The sequence below is a fragment of the Biomphalaria glabrata genome, chromosome 13 (assembly GCF_947242115.1).
Source record: "Biomphalaria glabrata chromosome 13, xgBioGlab47.1, whole genome shotgun sequence".
In the NCBI taxonomy this organism is placed as follows: domain Eukaryota; kingdom Metazoa; phylum Mollusca; class Gastropoda; family Planorbidae; genus Biomphalaria; species Biomphalaria glabrata.
In genome coordinates this window covers 25,568,664-25,586,112 of record NC_074723.1, presented here as the reverse complement: position 1 = coordinate 25,586,112, position 17,449 = coordinate 25,568,664, and the positions used below count along the sequence as shown (strand labels likewise).

At 32.8% G+C, this 17,449-nt stretch overlaps 2 protein-coding genes across 13 annotated transcripts in view; one reads left to right on the top strand and one right to left on the bottom strand.

The window, feature by feature from the left end:
• The window catches only part of LOC106074012 (placenta-specific gene 8 protein-like), a 35,814-nt gene extending 26,803 nt beyond the window's left edge, over window positions 1–9,011 (top strand). For all 5 annotated transcript variants that reach the window (XM_056009103.1, XM_056009106.1, XM_056009108.1 and 2 more), the window contains 2 exons: window positions 1,659–1,795; window positions 5,862–9,011. In XM_056009103.1, coding sequence (XP_055865078.1) covers window positions 1,659–1,795; window positions 5,862–5,954 — 230 coding nt within the window. In that variant the 3' untranslated portion in view covers window positions 5,955–9,011. The remainder of the gene's footprint in view (window positions 1–1,658; window positions 1,796–5,861) is intronic.
• An 8-nt stretch (window positions 9,012–9,019) lies between these two features.
• Window positions 9,020–17,449, bottom strand: part of LOC106074013 (high affinity cGMP-specific 3',5'-cyclic phosphodiesterase 9A-like) — a 132,361-nt gene continuing 123,931 nt past the window's right edge. For 7 of the 8 annotated variants that reach the window (XM_056009096.1, XM_056009095.1, XM_056009100.1 and 4 more), the window contains one exon: window positions 9,020–15,913. In XM_056009096.1, coding sequence (XP_055865071.1) covers window positions 15,578–15,913 — 336 coding nt within the window. In that variant the 3' untranslated portion in view covers window positions 9,020–15,577. The remainder of the gene's footprint in view (window positions 15,914–17,449) is intronic. The other variant, XM_056009101.1, reaches the window with a different exon arrangement.

Below are 17,449 nucleotides of genomic sequence, written 5' to 3'. Positions count from 1 at the left end.
CGATTCTACTTTACAATGCCGTTGTTTTTACACCATCTGGCTATTGTAATAAATTCTGTATAGCAGCACAAGGCCTAGACCTGACCTAGAGCCATCCCTGACCACCTGCTAGATCTGACGAAATGAAAAAAAAAAAGGGACTATTAAACAGGCTGCATTCGAGTTCCCATGGTGTAAACCAAACCGAGTTGGATTTTGCAGACGACATAGCATTACATTGAAATGCAATTAAATGTATACACGAGATGACGGATAAAGACGCCCTGAAAGTTATACATATTAGGTGCAGGTTACCCAGTACCCCCATCAACATTGATCATACAGATCTTGAGAAAACAGAAATGTTAACATATTTAGGCAATGTTATCTCAAGGGATGGAGATGTATATCATAGTGTTTCATGTCGGATTAGAAAGAAGGAGCCGTCATTCAATAAGTACGCCTATCTGAACAAACAAATTAATTAGCCTGGAGATTAAAATCCACCTACTCAATACAATTATTGTCCCATGGCCATATACACTTTGAGACATGGAATGTTGAAAAGAGGCTGAGCAGCGATGGCTGAGAAGGATCCTACGAATAATATACCGAAATAATATTACCTATAGAGAAATCTTTTCCCGCACAGGCATTCGCCGTCTAAGGGAAGAGGCGACTGAACGTCGATTGACATTTGTGAGACATATCATTAGACAAGAAGAAACACATTTACCTAAGTCAGCCTTAAGATGAAAGCCGAAAAGATGAACGTACAAAACATGGTCGTCCACGTTTAATCATGGCGTCACACCTTTTTAGAAGGAAAGTGGCTCTGAAAATCGCCTAAGACGGATTTCTGTGGAGAGAGCTTGCAGCCCTATGCGTCGAATGAGCTTCACAAGCTCTTTCTCCTGGAGTCTACTATTATTTTCCTCATAATAGTAAGATTACAAGTCATATAGAATTGAACTAAGAAAGTTTGGTACATATTGATACTAAACCGCGAGTAACATTCGAGGTAGTAATTTTTTTTAAAGTTGCATTTTGGAAAAGTTCATTATTCCGACTTGGGTTCACCCCCTGGTAGGTGTCACCCGGTGCGGCCCGCATCCCCCTAGAGACACCACTGGGTTAATGCTAATTTACAGTTTGTGCGATATACTGAATAGGCTACTTCAGTAATTTAACGAAACTGCTTTTTTTTCTTTAAATTGAACCGGTTACAGAGTTTTTGTATAAACTCTAAACTATAATACTGATCATTAATAAGGATGCAAAATGTTGATTCAAATTTTTTAAATTTGATAAACAATTTCTCCTGCTATCGATGTTTTGTTTTTTAGGTAACATATAACCCCTTTTATGGTCATCTATCCCTCGCCTGAAGACCAGCGCTCTTCCTGACCTCCTAACTAGTTGACGAAAGCGAATTCTTTTGTATGGGATCGTAAAAAAAGTATGAGAAACAGTAAATCTGAACTACAGTTGTTTTCAAACAAGAAATGATGTTTGGTGTTTGATCTTGTTTTTGTTTTGGGAGGGCATCAAAAGGGCTGCTTCATCAAGTACGCTAGCAACGCCACTGGATGCTTGTGACCAATAGTTTCTGACCCTTGAATATTCTTGAATTAAAAAAAAATAAATACACTTTTTAAAACTTTCCATCTATGTTCCAGGTTTAGCACTGTGCTGTTGTTGGCCAGTCTACAGATACTCCCTAGCTACCCGGTTAGGGGAAACACCTTTCATGCCACTTATTCCTTGTGCTGCCTTTGCTCTTAGGGTCAAAATTAGAGCTCTTTTTGGAATTAAGGTAAACCTTTTTTTCTTTCAATTCATTTAGTATTATTTTGTTTCTTTATTACGTCTGCAAGTTTCAAGACTTATTTAATACAATTATTTGGGGGGATGACTTTCTGTCTCATTATTGACTAAGCCTTCTTATTGGATGCACGCAATGAGTCACGGGTTGATCGCATGCTTCAAATTTAGTTTTGTATGAAGCCATTATGGGGGGGGGGTCGCCTCTGAATTCAAACGTCAAGTCGAAAACGCAATCTCTCTTCATAGTCCCTTTGTTTTCATTTCGTCAGATCTAGCAGGTGGTCAGGGATGGCTCTAGGTCAGGTCTAGCAGGTGGTCAGGGATGGCTCTAGGTCAGGTCTAGCAGGTGGTCAGGGATGGCTCTAGGTCAGATCTAGCAGGTGGTCAGGGATGGCTCTAGGTCAGGTCTAGCAGGTGGTCAGGGATGGCTCTAGGTCAGGTCTAGCAGGTGGTCAGGGATGGCTCTAGGTCAGGTCTAGCAGGTGGTCAGGGATGGCTCTAGGTCAGGTCTAGCAGGTGGTCAGGGATGGCTCTAGGTCAGGTCTAGCAGGTGGTCAGGGATGGCTCTAGGTCAGGTCTAGCAGGTGGTCAGGGATGGCTCTAGGTCAGGTCTAGGCCTTGTGCTGCTATACAGAATTTATTACAGTAGCCAGATGGTGACGCTACTGGGTGGGTTTCATCTGTGACACCTCAGTCTGTGACCAAGGGGCTAGAGTCACCTAAGCAACCAGACAACTAGACTGAACTAACTAACTAAAGGAAAACAAACTTTAATTTAGAATAAATACAAAAAAAAAATCTTTATTGCCATGGAACCAATAATAATAATAAAATGTATCATATGTATACTAAACTTGACTAAAACGGTCACTAAACCCAAACAACTAATCAGAAACCCTTTAGACTATAGATCTTTGCTATTACCATAATCAACACTATCCAACCACTTTCTAAATTACATCGACTTGCTACACTAAACCCAACTACAATAACAAGTCTAGATTAATAGATCTACGCCCAAATGAAACCATAATACCAAAATACTAAAATACGCTTTACTACTCTAGGTCTACAACGACAACAGAAACTAATCCAGGTCTATAACTCTATATCAGTGGTTCTCAACCTTTTTAGCTTGGCGACCCCTTTGTACAATTCCTCACTTATTGGCGACCGCCAACATTAAATTATTTTGGTTTATAAGTATGATGTTACAAAATTATAATTCGAGGCCTAATGTAAATATCTGATTTGCATTGCCAAAGCTTAATGTTTAATCGCGGTACAGTATGTAATTAAATTCTTGATATATATATATATATATATATATATATATATATATGTCTCCTTATTATCCAATAACAAATAAATGAAATAATTTGTTTATGACGTGCATCTATTTACATTAGTATTTCATATTCACATTCCATACATGTGGCACATTTTTTTGTATTTGAATTGGATAACTAACAGGCTGTTTCGAGAAATAAATATATTATTGCAAATGGAAGAAGAGGGTGCAATTGAGACTAAGCGGAACATGGCTGCAAACGCTTGATCCAGAATTGTGTCGAGGCCTATTTATAGAGAAATGTTTGACTGTTCAACTATTTATGTCTCCTAAACATCTTTCACTTTGACTTTCCTTGCATTTAGCAAGTGCTAATGAGATGAGGAGTAGATTTGAAAAGTAAGGGTGAGGGGGAAATGTCTGCACACATGCGCAAATGTTCTTTCACAGAAATTATCATTTTATCTGTTTGCCAGGTTCAAGGTAATTTCTCTCATAGAGAGCAGATGAAGTTGGAAGCATGTAAATATTAGTTTCTGTACTAATGACATACTGGGGTTTTGAATTCATGCATAAACTAATCATGGTGCAGGCAGAGGAAACAGTGGTGCATGTCTTATTAGTGTCCAAGAGCTGCGGGGAGACAACTGGTGTCACTTGAACTGAATGGGGGAGCCATGAGGAACTACTAAAAACAACAGAGTTTCTTAGCAGGGCACTACGGGAAGCCCATGCTTCCTCCCCCGCTACCATTTGGAGTTCATTCAAGGTTCATGTTGTCCATGGTGTTACGGATTTCTAAACAGAGTTTACGTATTAAAATTCAAATTTTTGGATGCCTTATTCAACCCTTTTTAAAACGTACATTGTTTAGTTTATATATTACGGATTTTGCAAATACTCTATACGGAAGCCGAGAAGTTAGTAAATAAAGGCCAAAATGGTTCTATAAGTATGGTGAATAACATTGACTTTTAAATTAACAGATGATAGTTCAGAAGTAAACTTATACAATGTATATCTGCTGCACAATCAAAATGTTCGAAAACAATCAAAATGTTCGAAATAATTTCTGATTCAGTTGTCTGCAACATTTATCCTCGAACAACAATATATTTAGTAAATTTCAATGGAAAAAACTTAATTTGTGACAAGTTTTACATGTTAGAATGGAAACAAAATCCATATTTTCGATGGACATAAGCGACCCCAGACAAATTGTCAATCGACCCCCAAGGGGGTCGCGATCCACAGGCTGAGAACCCCTGCTCTATATAAACACTCTAAGGCAGCAATAACAAAATATAGCAGCAGTTATAGCAGTAATAATAGCAGGCCGTCCCAGGTACAGAAATAAAAATATTGAAAACAATTACTAGCATCTAAGATCACTAAGACCTCTCGTCACACAGACAGAGATGCTGTTCTGACCGTACAATGGTAAACTGTCCACCAAGAAGCAGCATGGAATTAACTTATTCCTGTATACTTGTCGCACTAACCCATATAACTATAGGCGGAACTAATAATAAATTTAGGCAATAGCCTATAAATAATAGAATATACAAAAATAGCTCTAACCTATAAAAGTACTGAAGATGAAAATACATGTAAAAATAGCTCTGGGAACGCAAGCTCACATGTATTAAAAAAATCTTAGTTTGTCCTTTCAATGTGACCAAAAGGTATTATACTCTACACTCTAATGTATACGGTGAAAAAGCAAAAGTAACTTGAAACTCCAAGTCTCTTGTCGTACGGTTTGCGCTCTGGACTGTCGTTCCGTGATCTCAATAGTCAATTGCTATGATACGAGTTCTTTTTTAACAGCTGATCTATGCAAATGTAAATCTTGAACAGATTAAGTCTTGTGGTATTTCCGCGTGTTTAATAAATTACTGCTTAAGAACATCTTGAACAGATTAAGTCTTGTGGTATTTCCGCGTGTTTAATAAATTACTGCTTAAGAACATTATGCGCACCGTCTTCTAAGTCTAGATCTAAAGGGCTAGCATTAGAATAGCATAGATCATATAATAGATAATAGATCAATACATTCGCTTAACAAGGACATTTTTCTCGGGGAGGGGGAAGAGGGTTTGAGCGGGTTAAAAAAAAAAAGTTCCATTTTTACATAACTTCATGGAACCTGGAACCTTCTGGGTGGACTAAAAAACCTGGACATCGAAAACGGCAATTTTCCTAGAAATTTAATAGTTGCTGATAGTTGTTAGAAAAAGAATTACTGGCAACGCTGAAAACTCTAGGTTTGACCGTTATAATTTTTTAAAGTAAAAAAGATCTCTGCACGAGATGCGTAAAATATGCAGGTCGCAACTGGGTTTGCATAGTCATGTGCAACATGCACCAGCACTGCACTAATCCTTAATCTTCGGAATGGAGGTCATTGCCATTACTAAATTAATTTTTAGGAACATTTTGCGCACCGTTTTCTAAGTCTAGATCTAGAGGCTTATCATTTAGTAGACTTGTATAGTCACTCAACCAGGATTTTTTTCTCGGGGGAAGGAGATTGGGTCGAGGAAAAAAAATATTCCTTTTTTTTTTTTAAAAAAAAATCTATTAAGAACAAAATAATCGCTGTATAAAATGTATAGAAAAGGTATTGTTTTTTTTTAATTGTTTAAAATGTTTTTCATGTTTTCACAATTCTCTATGTGTCTAGCTTTTTTCTAGTAAGCATGTTTGAGCCTTTTACACTACTAATTATATTATTTGTTTTCAACCTGTGACTATTTTTCAGGGATCTATTCTCAAAGATTTTTTGACCACTTTGTGTTGTGAACCTTGTGCTGTGTGTCAGATGACCAGAGAAATGGACAATATAGGCCTTTGACACACACACACACAAAATCAACAGACATAGTGTCGTTAAAAACATTTCCTGCTAACTTGCGTAAACATTGTTTTTTTGGTAAGTGTAGAACAAAACGTTCTTGGATGTACATTAGTCACTAAATGAAGGAAACAGCATGCTCATTATTGAAGAGGACTAAGTCAAGCAAAGATTTGTATAGCTGTCCAATTCTATTTATTAGAAGAACAACGCTATCCTGCTGAGCCTCTTTCATTTTAAAGCTCACTTGAAGGTCTTGCGGTTTCAACTTACCTCCTAAATACCATACAATATAAACAAGCATTTTATGTACATTCTACTGTACCATATAAACATCTTATATGTAGGCTTATCTAAGAAAGCCTTTAGAAAGAACATAACAGGCCCTAAAGATCCGGAAAGTATTCCTAGATGGTGAGACTTTTGACGACCACAGTGCTGTCCATATACACTTCCCCCCTGATTTTCAAAACCAATTGGCGCCTAAATCGATTCTATTTCACTTTGGACCTTGGAAATGCTTCCCGGTTGGTCCCTAAACTTGAAGTGAGAGATTTTAAACGTGGGCTACATTTATAGATATCACTTATTTTTTATTTTATTTTACTTGCAATAGGCTTTTGTGTATTGGTAGTAGGGCCAAAATCGTGATTCAATTGTCACTCTGTTAGTTAACTAGTTGGTGTTTTCATAATTGTATCTATTGTATTTATATATTTGAAACTTTGCTCACAGCTCAAACTTAAATTGTGTTCTTTATATCTAAAAAAATGTATGCTTATCGATATGATGTAGACCTATCTATTGACAATACATTAATGCAGGGATGAGACAACTACAGATCGTGGGTGGCAGGCAGTGTAAGCTTAGTGGAGGTTTAGTTTATGGCTCGCATTAGATTTGAGAAATTTGTTGCCAATATTTATTCGAAACCACGGATCAAAGGTCATTGTTTGGCGTTATAAATGTATAGACGGACTGGTTCTTGGTCTTTTAGGCCGCCGCTTGGAAATGTAAGGACCGCGCGACACCAATGATGGGATGTCACGTATTTTAAAAAAATGTCCGTAAATAAGAAAAGGATAAAAAATGTATGATGTGATTGGAGCTAGAAACCCGATCAAAGTTTATGCACGTTAATTGTTTTTTTTTTTTTTTTTTTTACAAATAATTCTGTTAGCTATTTCATCAAAAAAAATTGGTAATTGTGCCAATTAGTTGGACCAGTCTTGTAAGTACATTTGTAATAGATCTAGACTAACAATATGTGCGATTAGAAATATTTTTACCAATTGTTTTTGTTTCGCTCAATGTCATGCTTTTAGCTTTGTCAGTGCATCCCTTGTCTGGACCAGTTGGAAAAAGGGAGGGGGAAAGAATGGGTGAAGGTTACTGTGATCGCTTTTTAAATGGATTATATATAGGCGTGTATATATTTAAACAATTGTACGACTTGAATTCGAGCTCGAGGGCTTAAGCCTCCTCAATCTAATACACTAACCACCGTGACAGCCAAGTGCTTATGAAAATTGAAGGTTTCATAGCTATAGCCTATATTGTTAGTTTCAAACTTTTAAGCAACTATTTAATTCTCTACACAAAGTATAAATGGGACTAATTCAACTTTATACTGCCACATAAGTTAAGCACAATTTCTTTCCCTTGTTCGATAACAAACAAAATAATTAATTAGCTAACTGGTTTTTTAATATTGATTCTAGTTTTGTCGGATACAAGAAATAGTAGTACAAAGTTTCAAATTGATCCGAGAATGGGTGTGGGAGAAATAATGTGTTCAAACTTTTTTACCAGAGAGACAGAGTTGACATAAGCTTTGTAAATACAAAGAGCAGGTGACATTGAGAATACTCGATGGTGATTGGCTATAATTTCAATGGCGTCATGGATCAGAACTAGTATACTTGCTTCCTAGTTCAATGAACATTATGCCAATATGTCAACAATTAGGTACATCTATTTCTTATTAATTATATTTTGAATAAATTGTATGTAAATAAACTTTCCTTTTTCTTGATAATTATTATGACTGGTGACAACTTGAAATGAAGCTCTACTGTAAAATGTAATATAAATGTAGAACAGCACTGTTATTTTTATTATTCTGAATTCATTTTATGCATTTCAAATTGTAATGGATGGAAGTGGATCTGAAGAAATCAAGTTTTTAAATGTAGCTTGACATCCCTGCATTTATGTACTACAATATATACAGAACTATGTCTAAACTAAATAAAGCAATGCAGAACTATTTGTTTACCTACAAAGAAAGTCCTTTTGTTGTCATGAAATACTTACTAGATGTAGTATTGACCATTACATTTTAAATAAGTTAAAGCGTTTTTAAAGACAAAGGTGCATGTACAGCTGATAGATATGAAAACCACTGTACGAGACTTTTAATGATGATTCGAGTTCAAATACTGTCTGCTGCCATCATCTCCTGTTCCACAGGAGGCCAAGGACGTAATAATCTCCCTTCCTGGGGAACTCTCAGATCTTATAAAACAAACAAAGCCTGATATAATGACTGAGCAAGAAGAAAAAAAGAAGACCGCTAAGTGTTGGATAATTATTATAATTATGGGCCAACAGCTACAGCAATGTTTCAATAAGTACAATAAATACATCCACTGGATAGTTTTATTACTGATAAATAAAATGAGAGACAATTCCAATCTAACATGTATTCATATATACAAGTCCAGGAAAATATGTATAATATACAAGCATATAAACAGGGAAAAAACATTGAAATACTTTTGTTTAAATGAGAATAAGATAAACAGATTGCCTTCCATACAAAACTGTCAATGTGGAGATATGAATCATTATGCTCATGTCATACTAGAGTTACAGATGTTAATGTAGATGCTTGCTTGTTTAGTCAGTATCAGTCTGCAAAACATCCCATATGGGCATATAAGAAAGATAAAAAAAAAAATTAAAGATAAAAAAACACCCTTTAGCTCAAGATTCTAACATTTTACCTTTATATTTATAGGGAACATACAAGACACAAACCACAAATACAGACACCTAACCCCTTGCCCTGGCAACCAAATCATTAAATACAATCCAACTTTTTGATATCAACATTTCACTTGTAATTTTTTAGGGAAACAAGTGTGAACAAATATTTAATTTTTTTTTGCTATAGTTGTTTTATGTATAATGTACAAATTGTAAGACAAATATCCTCATGAATAATAAAGATATTATTATTAATATAAAATAATACATAAAATAAAACATAATTCTGAAAACTGTACACTGTTAAACTGATTCTGGCAGGTTGGTTGATACTATTTTAATAGATTTTATTTTAAATTACAGAAAAAAAGACATACACTTTAATTTCTTTAATAATAGAAAACTGTCAAACCATTAGGTTGACTGAAGAAAACTGTCAATCCATCAGGTTGATTGAGTCATTGAATAATAAAGCTGATTGTAATAACAAAATCATTGAAAATAATTGAAACAACAAGCCATTATAAAAAAAAAATCTCTATAAGCTTATTTGACAAACCATTAGTCTGTGTGAACTAATTATAATGGCAATGTCTTCAATTCTGAAGATTAAGGATGCATGTAATGTTTTACATTACTATGCAGACTAATTATAAGAACAAAAAAAAAAACTATTAACATAATTGAACTAAAAAAACATTAATTTAATGTTAAAGGGAAGAAGTGAAAGTTCTACAGATTTGCAGATGTACAAAAATATTAATTAGTAGATTGAATAAATAAAAGACATTTGAGATTCTAAATATAATTGAATATAACTCATTTCACTTTTCTTTTTCAATTGTAGTATTCATTATTCTAAAGAGACAGTTTGAGGTTGAGATTATTTCATGCAAATTGAAGTAATTTAAAAACATGAATATAATACAAATAAAAATATGACACAAATATTTTATACAGTATTCAATACATTTCATATCATAATATTAAAACAATTTGTATCAATTTTCACATTAAATAAATGAATGTTGTAAAATAAAAGTAATATATCTAGTCTGTCATTACACATAGCTTATCATGTGGTAGAGTTATTCTTACTTATGAAAAAAAATGATCAAACTTAGATATTCATCAAACAATTGTTATCACACTATAATAATTGTGGAGTAGTTACAACTTTCATTATTATCTTCAAAATATTTAAGCCCTTCACACTAAAAAATTCGTGCTTAATTGTGTATTACCAAGTCAATATAGAAGCTATGATGGCAGGTTGATTATATCCTAAATAAGAATATTTAATGTGTATCCAAAACATATCTAATGTAATCTCATCAAATGGATATCAACCAATATCACTTTATAAGACTATTGAATAAAAAAAATTCAACATTTAGTCAGCATGCAAGTTTATTAATGCAAATTCATAATTTTTGAAAATCTTGACTAAATAAATTACTTGTTTATGTTAGAAATGATGTACAACAACAACAAAAAAAAAAGATTTTTTAAAACTTTTCTCTCTATAAATATTTACTAGGTTCTCAATTTTTCAAAACTGGATCAGTTTTATTTTATCCAATGATGAACAGTCCTTTTTTTCTACTAAAAGAAAATAGTGAAGTTTTGCACATATATACACACACATAAAATTGCACTTAATTTAATTTAATTTATCTTTGATAAAAATGTTTATTAAATTTTCATTTGAGTATGCTTACATTTTTTTTTAAAGTTTAAATACCGGTATGTTAAACAATAAGTCTTGGAATTTAAAAAAAAAAATTTTTTTCATTTTCCTTTCATATGTTTCAAAATTAAAAAAAAAAAAGCAACACTTTTTCAATTATTTTATTTTTCTGTACATTTCTGACCCTCCATCTACCTAAGAGTTGTCTTAAATACAGAAGATCTAATTTTCAAAGTTCAATAAAGTCTTTGAGTCAAGTTTGTTGTTTAATATAAACATTCTTCTTATGTGTGAACTTGTTAACAACTACTTCCTAAGTTAAGTTTTTGTAGCATTTAAAAAAAAATTCATTTGTATTTTCTATTAACAGAAAACTATTAACATGATTGCCATACCAGGCAGTGATATTGAAACTTAAAATATTGCAGATGTGAGCGTGATAAAACATAGCCAAGGCCTTTTCGCTAACATTAAACGAGGACAGTTTTCTTAGTAGTTAACTTTGCTGCCCTTTTTTGCTGATATAATCAGTATTTGCAGTAAAATTTAGTTTATTGTCTAGGATAGTACCAAGGTATTTAAAGGTTTGCACAATTTCAATAGTCTCTCCAGCTACAGAAACAATATCATTTCCCTTCTTGTCCCTACGAAAATCGATTATCATTTCTTTGTTTTTTTTTACATTTAATAATAAAAAATTATCTTTACAGTATTCCTCAATGTGTTCTAGTTCTTTGAAATACTCATTTACGTCTGAGCTCTCTGAGAGCAGGGCAAGAAGAGCCGCATCATCAGCGAATTTTGTGAAGGAGCAACAAGAACTATCGGATTGAAAATCATTGGTGTACAAAATGAACCACAATGGCGATGTTACAGCCCCCTGGGGCGCTCCTGTGTTAACTATGCGTTCATTAGATATAACATTGTTTACCCTAACCCTCTGAGCTCTCTGGGTCAAAAATTCATTAGCCCATAGTATTATGTATGGACTAATCTGCAACGCTTTCATCTTTTCAATGAGTAAATGAAGTTGTATAGTGTTAAAAGCTGATGAGAAATCCATAAAGAGCAATCTTACATAAGTGTTCGGTAAGTCCAGATGTTTGTAGACACAGTTTAAAATATTTAGGATGGCATCGTCTACACCTTTACCCTTTTGGTAAGCAAATTGTAAAGGGTCTAACTTATTACAAAGATCATTCAGAAGAAACATTTTAACCAATTTTTCTAAACATTTAGACACAATGGAAGTAAGTGAAACAGGTCTATAGTCATTCATTTCCTTTGGTTTGGAAACCTTTGGCACAGGTACAATTATAGATGACTTCCACACAGGTGGTATCTCATGGTTTAGTAATGAAGTAGAAAAAATATCTTGGAAAGGTTCAGCTAGTTGTTATGGGAGATTAAATCATGCCAATGTTTTAAAGAAATTCTCCTTTAAAAATATACTTTATCATTAAAATTTATGCCTTTTTGAAAATATATGTGCACAGAAAATGAAACATTAACTTGACCAGAAATGCCACCATACACATATTGAATAAATGAAGTGTCATATCTCAAGCAGCACATGGTGTAGGAGACATCCAAAAACTGAAAGTCTCATGCTCTTAACTTTTGTTTCAGGCCACCATCTTTTTTTATGCCCCCATTAATCTGCTTCAAGCTTTATGCACAACCTTAATTTAATGGACTCATGGACATACCTGTTAATACAAATAGCTGACTAAACAACAATACATCCATGGCGTACAAACATCTTTGAAACAGTTTTACCTAAATGACAACTACTAGACAGTTTTACATTCATAGAGTTTTGGCAAATTTTTCCCTGAACATAGCTCTTTTCTCTGTTTACCCTGGTTTCTTCTTCCTCTCTAAAATCATCAATTATTGTTATTTTGGTGGCCAGATACATATTATCAGGTTTCCATGTGCTCCAAAATGACAAACTAGCTTTCAGAAAATCACATCTCATATGGAATACATGTTATGTTTTACACATTTTTAACTTTATTGTTTATATTGTCTGAGTACTAATCTAGTAAAACATAAATTAAAAAAAATAATTAACTAAATGAAGTAAAACGTATATTTGTTTAGACTTAAGAAAATCAAATGCTTATAAACAAGTTAAAATATATGAGGTAGTTTCAGCCAATCTTTAGATGATGAAAAACAACAAAGCTAAGTTAATGTCTACAAACTAAAGATATGATTTAAAAAATACAAACAATGCTTAAAATTATTGATAATTTTTAAACAATAATAGAATCAAATTAAGTTGAATTTCTATCAAATGAATTCCTTATCTGTGTGGAGATAACTTTGTTTAATGATTTTAAAAATTTTTAAATGGTTGGACTCATTTAGTTTGATGCCATGCTTTCCTAAATGTTAGCATTTAGTCTATGATTTGAATTCTCTTGTCACTTGTATTCTTGTTGGTGGATAGCATAGTTGCTTTGTAAGCAAGTTTACCCAAGAGTGAAGAATCTTGTAGCTGTCATCTCACTTTCTATAAAATTAAGATGTCATGTTCTGATTATTACTATGACATTTTCTATTAAATTAATGCTAATTTTATTACTAAAGTTACCTATATAAACAAAATAAAATTACAAAGGTGTATTACATTCCTATATTCTCAACTGATGGAAACCGTATACACACATAGTTGCACATAAAATAACAACTGAGTGCATGATAATTTACAGAATAAAATATTACATTTAATGCAATAATGATTACTAACAAAATGATGATATACTTAAAGAAACAAATATTCAAATGCACACTTGCATAAAACAATTTCTCTTTATATTATTACACTTAAAAATACTGTCAATGAATAATACACTATTGAAAAGAATACATTTCTTCACACTTTTACCATAGACTGTGCAATCACTTCATGGGATCAGCACAAGACATACTCTTAAGAGCTCCCTTAAGGAATGTGGAATTGACACCCATGACATGGTGTGGAGCACTGAATGTTGATGTATCAAGCCTCAAGGCAAATAGAACAACAATATGCAAAGAACTAAGATAAAAAAAAATCTAAGAGAAAAAGCAATACATGTGTTTTCAGTGCAGTCAGCTTTTCCAAGTGATGATTAGACTTGAAATGAGATTGTGCTCATCTTTGATCAGGGGCTATAGATATAGTAGAAATATAATTCTCTCAATAAAGTAAAAAGAATCCAGAGGACTCTGATACAGAAGTTACATATATGCCAGGATATTTCTCTATTAACTGTACAATCACCCATTTATGGAGTTAAAACAGTTCCTAACAAGAGTACTGTAAGAAACACCATAGTTACATGAAGGTTTAGTAGCCAAAGATATCAGAAGGACCAGTGAGACTCCTCAAGCTTGTGTACAATTTGCTATCCACCATCAAAATAGCCAGTAACGAGAACATCCAAGCAACAGACTATGACATAGTGTATGTGATTATGTGAAGTCTAGTAAAGAATAACGTCTTGAACAAAAATATAGGCATCCATTAAACAAAAATAATCATCAAGAGATGAAATAATTTTGAAAGCCATTAAGAATTAATGTAAATATTATTAATAAGTAGTGATATTTTAAAGATCATGTTGACATTTCTTTGAGAAATAAAAAAACAAGTAGCCTACAATTTTAAAAATAATTTAAAAAAAAAAAAAGCTTATATAAAGTGTGATTGCATTAATTATTTTGAATCAATCATGTAATTAATTTGTAATAGTTATAGACTAAAAATAATAAATCTGTGCAATTGGAAATATTTTTACCAAGTGTTTTTGTATTGAGCAATTACTTGCTTTTACCATGCTCCATGCGCTACGGTCCATTCACTTGTGGCTTTTCAAAAGCAATTTTTTAAAAAGTTCTCTACTTGATTCTAACTTGAGGGTTTAAGCCTCCTTAATGGAAGGCCAACACATCAGCCACTAAGTTTGATATACTTATGAAAATAGAAGGTTATTATTAGTTTTAAGCTAGCAGTGTCTCTATATAAAACAGAATTAATTAATAATGAGTAATTGATAAAAATAATTGGTCAATTTTTCTATTGCTTCATGTGTTTTTAGGGACAATGAATAATTGTGCAAAGTTTCAACTTCAATGGGAAGTGGGGAAAATAATGTGTACAAAATTTGTATCAGACAGACAGACAGCAAGTTGATATAAGCTTTGTAAAAAAGCAAAACATGAAATGGATTGCAATGTTCCACTAGAATAAGCAAGTGTTCATGCACCTAGAGTATTAGCTTCATGCATTAAAATATAAGCTTTTAGAGGTCCATTAGATTGTAGATGTACTGAGAGCACTGAATCCCTGTCATGTACACAAATCATCAGATTCTGATGTAAGTACATTTTACTAATTTGAGCAACTGGAAATTGAATAACATCAGTTTATTACAAGATTCATTCTTATATCTTCAATACTAAACCAGCTAATGTTGTAAGTGGAAGATCATAATATATATATATATATATACAATATGTAATATTTGTGGTAATTGTTCACCAATATATACAATGATGACTATTTTCATTTATTTAAGAGAAAAAATTATTTTTAACATTGAAGTTTTTCATAACAGATAACAATTGTTTTCATATATAGTTTTAACACTTTTCCCAAAATAATTTTTTTTCATAGAGCAATAAAGAAAAAAATGTCAAAATTTTAAGGTCTGAGAAAAGACATCCAGTAAATGATTAAAGCAACACTAATCAAGTCACTTGGGAATATGATAAACAACTGGTAAACTCTGAAAGTGAATCATGAAATGGTTCACATTTACAACAGTGTGGTATCAATCCTTATTGCTTATTAAGTGCTGATTTCAGGAAAAGTTTTGACTTTTGTTTGAAGAAAAAACTATTTTCTTCTTTTTTTTATACTGATCTTAAATTCCAAAGAAGTAACTAATCAGGATGTTGATTTATCAATTTCTATCGAATTTTTTGATGTTAATTTGCATAAACTCCCATGTCGAAGGTTGGAGGAGTTATTGTGAGTCAGTGATAGGTTATTGCCAAGAAAAGATTGTTTATTAGTTTGCTCTTTTTCCTCTAAGTGATTTATAGATTGTTTAATAGCTTGCTCTTTATCTTCTATGTTGTTAGCTTTGGCTGGCAATAAACCATTTTTATCACCTTCCACACTTTCTGATAATGAGTCTTTTTTAGCTTTCTCTTCCTCTAATGCTCTTTGCATTTCTGTATAGTAAGCCAAAGCATCTCTCACGGGTTCAATAATGGCACCCTAAAAGACAAAACAAAAAACACAGACTATAATTGGCCATTACTATAAGCAATGTACTCTGCAGTGAATTATCCAAAGCACAAACTGGTTATTTTGGTAAAGTGGGAAATGAAATGCAATTTTTTTACAAATGTAATAAATAAATTATAGTTTCATATGTTTTCTTTTCTCTTTAGAACAAATAATAATTTTAAAAAATATTAAAATAAGTAATACAAAAATTTAAGTTAAGAAATGTTTACATTTGATTTTAAAGTGGTTGTTTATTGTGCTTGCTACAAAAGTAGTTGAACTTTAATTCATATTTTATAGAAAGTAAAGTTTTAAAGAGGAACATTTCTTTTTTAACAAAATTATTTAAAGAAATGATGTTAGCCCATTGTTATTAAACTAATAAAGTTGAAGTTGGCACTAAATCAATGAAACAAGAAAAACATTAAAAATACTTTAAAAAAAAGAAAAGCTTATATGGAGTGTAATTGTATCAGTTAGTTTGGATCGGTCATGTAATTGAATCTGTAATAGATCTAGACCAACAACAATAAATCTGTGTGATTAATATAGATTAATAATATTTATACCAACTGTTGTACAAAAAAACAAAAAATAAAATGCAAGGGAATGACTAACTACTCTGCTAATGAGGTACTTATGACTAGAGAAGATTGTATAGTTATATAATGTTTCTTTCAATTTAAAGCAGCAACCTAGTACAATTTCTTTCCCTAGGTCAAGATACCAAACAAAATATTTAATTACCAATACTTAATTGGTTAATTTTAAAAAAAATTGATTCTTGTGTTGTCAGGTAAAAGAAATAATTGTGAAAAATTTCAGCTTGATCCAAGTTTGGGTGTCAGAGAAATAACTTTTTACTATACAGACAGAGTGAGTTGATAAAAGCTTTGTAAAAATGAAGTTGGCCAAGGATCATTAAAAACAAGGTTACTAAGACAGTTTGTGTGGAAACACAAACTCAAAATTGGCCCCCAAAGTGGTCCACCCAGGCAGGATTCAATATTTTCAGAAAGAACATCAGAATGAAATTATATCAAAGACAAATGACAGATAAGAATGGAAAAAGAAGGTTGACAGATCTTGTGTAGTGCCCCAAAGGTCCAGCAGATCAAAAGATAGGTGAAAGTGAATGTAAAGTTAGATGTGAACCTGGCCTAACTAGTTCCCCTTTCAGACCTTGTGGTCAATAGGGCAGATGATGTAAAGTTCATATGTTTATGTGGCCTATGGTTAACGAGGGTGTCATGTAGCCAGCACAATGACCAACCGCCATTACTTTTCCCCAACTAATGTCAGGTACCCGTTACAGCTGGGTGGACTCAGAGGCGCCCAAAGATTCCAAAGTTGAAAATCCCAGTCTTCACCAGGATTTGAACCCAGGACCCCCGGTTCGGAAGCCAAGCACTTTACCGCTCAGCCAACGTGCCTCCCCTGGCCTAACTGATGTCTTAGAATTGATCTAATTGTTTTGAAAAGGCTCACTCTCTTATTCCAATCCTCAAGAAAAAAAAAATAAAT